General features: G+C 40.2%; 1 protein-coding gene across 2 annotated transcripts in view; it reads left to right on the top strand.

Annotated features, from left to right (window-relative positions):
* Nucleotides 1-587: 587 nt before the first annotated feature.
* Nucleotides 588-6,000, top strand: part of LOC120724789 (pleckstrin homology domain-containing family G member 1) — a 59,684-nt gene continuing 54,271 nt past the window's right edge. The window contains exon 1 of one of the 2 annotated variants that reach the window (XM_040017201.1): nt 588-877. In XM_040017201.1, the coding sequence (XP_039873135.1) occupies nt 607-877 (271 nt within the window). In that variant the 5' untranslated portion in view covers nt 588-606. Of the gene's footprint in view, nt 878-907; nt 1,080-6,000 lie in introns of those variants that run through there. The other variant, XM_040017204.1, reaches the window with a different exon arrangement.

Here is a 6,000-nt window from a genome sequence, read left to right as displayed (position 1 = left end):
ATTATTGTTGCTGAAGGTGGTTGCACATGCATCTTAGTGCCTAGTTTTTGATAGGAGTGTAAAAAATTTTATTTTTCAAATGACTGTACAACTACAGAAAAATGCCAACAGTATTTTCATTTTAATGAAATAGAGCAACTGTAGGTCTCTATAATATTTGACGTGCAGATTAAAAAATAAAACGATTGTCTCCCAAGAAGTCAAACCCGAGACCTCTCCTGAAGTAGAACGATGCGACTTCTAGGAAGTTGAAACCTACATAGATGGCCTGTTTTCCTTCTTACTAACAGTAAATTCTGTTTCATAGCAGAAACTGTCAAACGGGGGCTGTGACTTTAAACATCTAAACATTATCCGATCACGTTGGTAAGCAATGAACATGTTCATTGATGTAGAGTTATATGAATAAGAAAGACAAAATTACACAAACAAATACATAACTAATGAAAAAAAATTTCACAAAAATCTTAAATAATTTTTTTTTAAAATTATAAATATATTTCTTCACCTTTACAGCTAAACAGCTCATTTTATTTATTATTTATTTTAATTAAGTCCAAAAAAGTTTAACTGTTGAGTATCGACGCTGATAAAGTGAGCCGGAAAATGACGCCACGCAAAGGTAACGTCACTGAGATTTTACGACCAGGTAAACGAGGGCGCTGGCAAAGTGAACAGGTGAGACAGCGTGGCTGCGATTTAATGAAGTGTCGAGGAGGGTTTTCAGCGCTCCAATTCAAGGTTGACATGTCTCCGGTGGCTGCAGGAGGACGAGGATTTGCTCATGTGCCCTCTGCAAAGACACCCGCAACAGAAAACAGCGAGCGGAAACTGCCTCGGTGCACTTTTCGAGCAGGTCCCCCACCAATCCCTTCCCGTGAGTCTAACGAATTGCCCTAAGGTGAAGTTGAAACACGGATCCCGCGCTGTTATCAGCGGAGTGATTTCAGAAACAGGTGTGCTGCGCAGAGGAGTTACTGTGCGTGTGAACAGCCTGCAGGTCAGATCGCAGGACTGGAAGATAATTACTGGCAGATGAACGCTGATAGGAGATAAGGAAGAGACTGCTGGCGGAACAGGTTGCATGAGAATGACTATGAATCAATAACACCGGTTATGTAATGACATGTAGCTAGTGGTAAGCTATGTGACTGGTGAAGTTCTGCTTTTAACAATGTTTGGGTCTTTGATCTTTAAAAAAATCACCTTACAAAGAATCGGCTTTGCTAAAAACTGATGCTCTCTGTACTAAGAAAGAGCTGACAGTTCTGGACACACTCCAGGCTCTTATGAAACGCCAGCAGATGGCTGAAGGAAGTCAAATTTCACCACAGTGTTTTTCTCTCTTTTTGCCACTCACAGGTGACTTTCACACTGAATCACTTTAATCTTTATAAATAATGATTAATGCAGAACATCACCACAAATAACATATTAAGCTTTTGCAGCTTTGACTGACAAGGCACTGTTGTCATCACTGCGACTGTTCCTGCTGTTGTATGCTGGATTAAAGGGATAGTTTAGGTTTTGGGGATGTTTGCTCACTTGTTGAGGGTTAGATGAAAGGTTTGATACCGCTGCTGCTTATGTGCGGGTTGAGGGAAATGAGGGAAGTGGCTAGTTTTGTTCCAGCTGCCAGGAAACCAACATGTTACTGATGCAACACGTTGCCCCCATGGATGCATTATTGAAAAATGGATACAGGACTTAAAGATGGCACCTGCGCGTTTGATTTAATGGTCTTTGTCTCCCTGGTGTTGTTCTGTACCCTCACCTCCAGTATGAGGGGGAGGGAAGGGGATGGACCAGCCACCCGTTAGTATTTGTCTACAAAGAAAGCAGCAGGTATCTGCACATCTCTGAAAAGCAGTTGTGTTTACCCAAGTAACACTAAATCGTCGTTGCAGAGAATCAGTCATTTATGATGTTAGTTTATTTACCTGTAATAATTTTGTACTGTAAAATGTGGCTATCAAATCTTGCAGTTTTTTCTAATAAGTTCATAGCTTGCTATGTTTGACTGATAGAGCGGGTTGTATACCAAGTGGAAGGTCGGTGGGTCGATCCCCGATTTATCCATTTGTTTCGTTTGTTTCTCAGGCACAAATGAAAACGAGCGCAAGATAAACAAAAAAAATCAGGTATCAGCAAAACTGATATTTTGATCACAGATATAATATTTTACAGAAACGCACATCCCTTATTAATATCATAACAGCAAAATTGAGTCACGTGGAAATATTCAGTTAAGCCGTCCGTGTTGCCTTCTTTCGTCACAGTCAGAGGAGGACGGCAGGTGCTGTGCTATTCTAAATCTCGTGAGAATGTAATCTGAGATTTAGTGACCTTAGCACCTTCACCCCCCGTGTAATGTTAAACCCAGGAAAGACAGGACCTCATATCCTGTAATCTAGTCCTGCTGATTTACTGTCTTCTGCTTGTCTTCTAATAACACTGTGGCCCTAAGATTACGTATTACGCCGCCATAGGGATCTATGTTAGCGTAGACCGAAGGATGAAAATGCTAATCAGACTGTAAAATATGTAGGCTTATGTAGCTCATCTTATCTTTGAGTTTAGGATGAGCTGCACCTGTCAAGTAGCTTTCTCTCTGAGTGATGTTTTTACCAAAGTACCTTCAGACAGATGGCTCCAGAGAATGCCTTCGGTCCCACGCTGTATCCAGTTTCTTTCTCACAAAGTTGATCATAAATCACCCCACATTTAAACTAAGGTCCAGGTGATGTGCGCTCGAAATATGCATGATGGTTTATAGGAAAGATTGAATGTGTGGCGACTGTGTGCGTACACATGGCTGGGTTTAAGGATGATATTCATACCTTCCTGATGTCCACTGTAATCCAACACTTTTATCTCTGTTCTGCCTGAAGCAGATCCAGATAGCATGTGGAGTTCAAACGCGCTCCAGGCGGAAAGGACTCAGTTGTGCTTCCATAGGAGCCTTGGCACATATGTGATGTATTCTTGATGAGAAGAGCTGCTGCTGTGCATTCTGGGAGACCGATACAGAAGCAGAGCTGATTAAAAACACAAACAGGAAATGACCTATTTTGTCCACTGTTGTTTTCATCTCCACTCCTTTTGTTTCATTTTAAACAACCTCAAGTATAGATGCAATTTCACAGCAGTTCCATTTTAGGACTTGTTGAATCTCCATTCCCTGCTTAAGGCTACTGTTGTTGGTATTTTGTAATTGTTCCTGGTAAATTGTCAGTGTTGAGAGATGTGATAGGCTGCTGTTTTTCCAGTCTCTGCTGAAGCCGAGGAAGAGGGCAGCGAGTCTTTGTGTTGGGGGTTGTGATCTTTCACCTGCTGCTGGCGACCTTCCCTGCTGGGAGGTCACATGTAGGAGCTGAGGCGTGAAGGAGTTGACAAAGGATATTCAAAGGAAGATGTGAAGAGAAGAGGTTGAAAAATATGAGGCAAAAAGTTTACCCGTCAGCTGTTTGACCTTTCAATAACTTTCTTCACTGTTGTTTATAGATCATTTTTACCCTCGAACTCGAAGCAGCAATGGCTTCTGTATATAGTATGCATGAAGATTGCTACAACAGTGAGCGGATGAAAACTGGTGAAACAAGCAAAAATAGAACATTCTTGTTGCCACAAAAGGCCTCCAGCTTCCATCATCACCTGACTTTGTCTTAATCAGGCAACGTGGGCTTCAGCTGCACAGCTGAATGACCTTTCTTGCTTGTCATACAGGAAAAGGAAATGAGCTTTGCTAACAGCACATCCAGCTTTAATTTAAACTTCTTTGTAGAGACATACAAAGTGCACACTCTTAAAATCTTTAAATTTAGCATAAATTATAGGCAGTATTGTCAACCTTTTACTAAAAAAACATGAAAAGCTTTACCACCACTTTTCCATCAAAAGGTGCTCATCTGTGAAGTGTTTAATAACAACAACAGAGAACAAATGCCTGTCATTTTTACTCTTCCTGCCGTGAGTGGAGATGCAAACAGTGGTGTTGGCCTTGTCTGAAATGCAAAGCATGTCCTTTCACATGCAAAGCTGCGTAAGGAGAAGGGCGCACATGAATGTTTGGTTTATTTGGACAAGTTCTGATCGCCCCCGCGCATGTTTGTGTTTTTAAAAATGTCGTCCCGTTGCTTTGATGGATGAACTTGTGCTGCTCTGACTGCAGCTTCCTGTTATAATTTCCAAAATGCCTGTGATTGTCTGTATGTCTGTGTGCGTGAATGTCAGTCCACAAAAAGGTTGATGGATATCACCATGTGCTTCCTATTTTATAGGAAGGTGTGTGTGTGTGTCTCCACGTCCAACCCCTGACAAGAGCTGTTGGACATGCAGAGACCTGCTTTGTGTTGAACAGGGATATTTTTGGACTGTTGTTACTGCGAGACAGAGAACTTTTAAACTTCCTTTTCAAAACCAAAAGATACTTTTTTTTTTATTATTATTATTATTCCTCTGGTCTGGGTTACTGGATTGTCTGTTTACCACCAGACTTCCATCTTTCTATTCATAGTGTAGAGCTTTGCATAAAGTGTTTTTGTAGTAGGTGCTGACAGTGGAAAAAGCGACCAGGTGGTTTCATGGAAACACCTGCAGGAAAATGGTTCACTGTACTCTTGAGATTTGAGGATGAAAGATTCTCTTGAAGTTAAAAAGGATACTGTCCGCTGTCAGGACTTTCTCTAGCTATAAAACTGGGCTAACCTCCTTATCTGAGTGCTAAATACCAGACATGCAAAACTTTGAGTTGATTGATTGATTGATGATGGTGAATGTCGTTTGAACAGACAAGACCAAAGAGCTTTTTGGCCATAAGTACCATGTGTGACATTTGTTCAACAGCTAAAACTTGTCCAAAATTGGGTCATGCAATTGATCTCATTAATGGAGATCATTTGTTTTTGTTTTTTTTCATTAAATTTTGAATTAAAGGATATTGAACTATTAAAAAGGAATTAAATTAATGATGTATACACAGTAAAACAGTCGTGTTCACTGTCAGAACTGGGCAATATAGACAGACTGGTATGGCATCTAAATAGCTTAGTATTGTTTAGATCTTTTAGTTTAGATGTTTATGAGACTGCGTGTGTCCGTCTTTGTTACACAGAGGAAAAGAGACACTGGGATTACAAACTGCATCATTTTACCTGAGCAGTCTAAGGAGCACATATAGAAATGATGCCCCCTTTGCACACTTCATGCATCTACTTCACATGTTAAATGAAGCGTGGCTGGGATTATTTGTGTAAATTCGCTGTGTGTCACAAACCATTCTGTGCATCTGATAACAGAGATGGGTTTCTGTATTTGCTCAGCAGGCAAAGACATTCCAGGAGACATACCTGTAGTCTGTGATTTAAGTGCGTGTGTCTGCTCAAGCTTTTTCTATACTACTAACCACTACTTAAAGTACTTAGAGATATGCTGTAAAAACATGTTTCACCTAATTACAAGGTTTGCAACGGGGAGAGGGAAAGTTTGGCCCACTGACTTTAGTATTTGGCATGAGGTGCAAGTATGAAAATACTTCAAGTGTGGCTTCACAGCAACTTTAAGACCCACCTAGTTGAATAAGAAGTGTTAAGAGAAAGATTACCATGAATGAAGGTAGACATATAGTAAAATAGCCGATGACCCCAATATGTAATTTATGTGTGCAGCAATTTATTGAAACATGTGCAAACATACATGGAAATACAGCACATAAGCAAACACAGTTTCATAGTGAGTGAAAGCAAGTTTTCAAAATTTAATTAATTTGAAAGTTGATATTTGGTCTGACCGTCTTTTTTGGGTTTGGGTTCCTTGTCATGCTGAAGAATGACCAATCAGCTTTCCCGATTGCATTTCATGGTACTTTTCTGCGTTTATAATGTCATCAGTTTCATAAGATCTCTGACACCACTGGCTCAAATGCAGCCTCACATCTAAGAGCCTGTGTCATGTTTTGCAGATTTTTAGATTTGATGAAAGAAATAGAAACAAATTGTTTTT

The sequence above is a fragment of the Simochromis diagramma genome, unplaced genomic scaffold (assembly GCF_900408965.1).
Source record: "Simochromis diagramma unplaced genomic scaffold, fSimDia1.1 OVJJ01000802.1, whole genome shotgun sequence".
Taxonomy (NCBI): domain Eukaryota; kingdom Metazoa; phylum Chordata; class Actinopteri; order Cichliformes; family Cichlidae; genus Simochromis; species Simochromis diagramma.
Note: the sequence above shows the minus strand (reverse complement) of the source record. Positions and strands in the feature narration are given on the sequence as shown.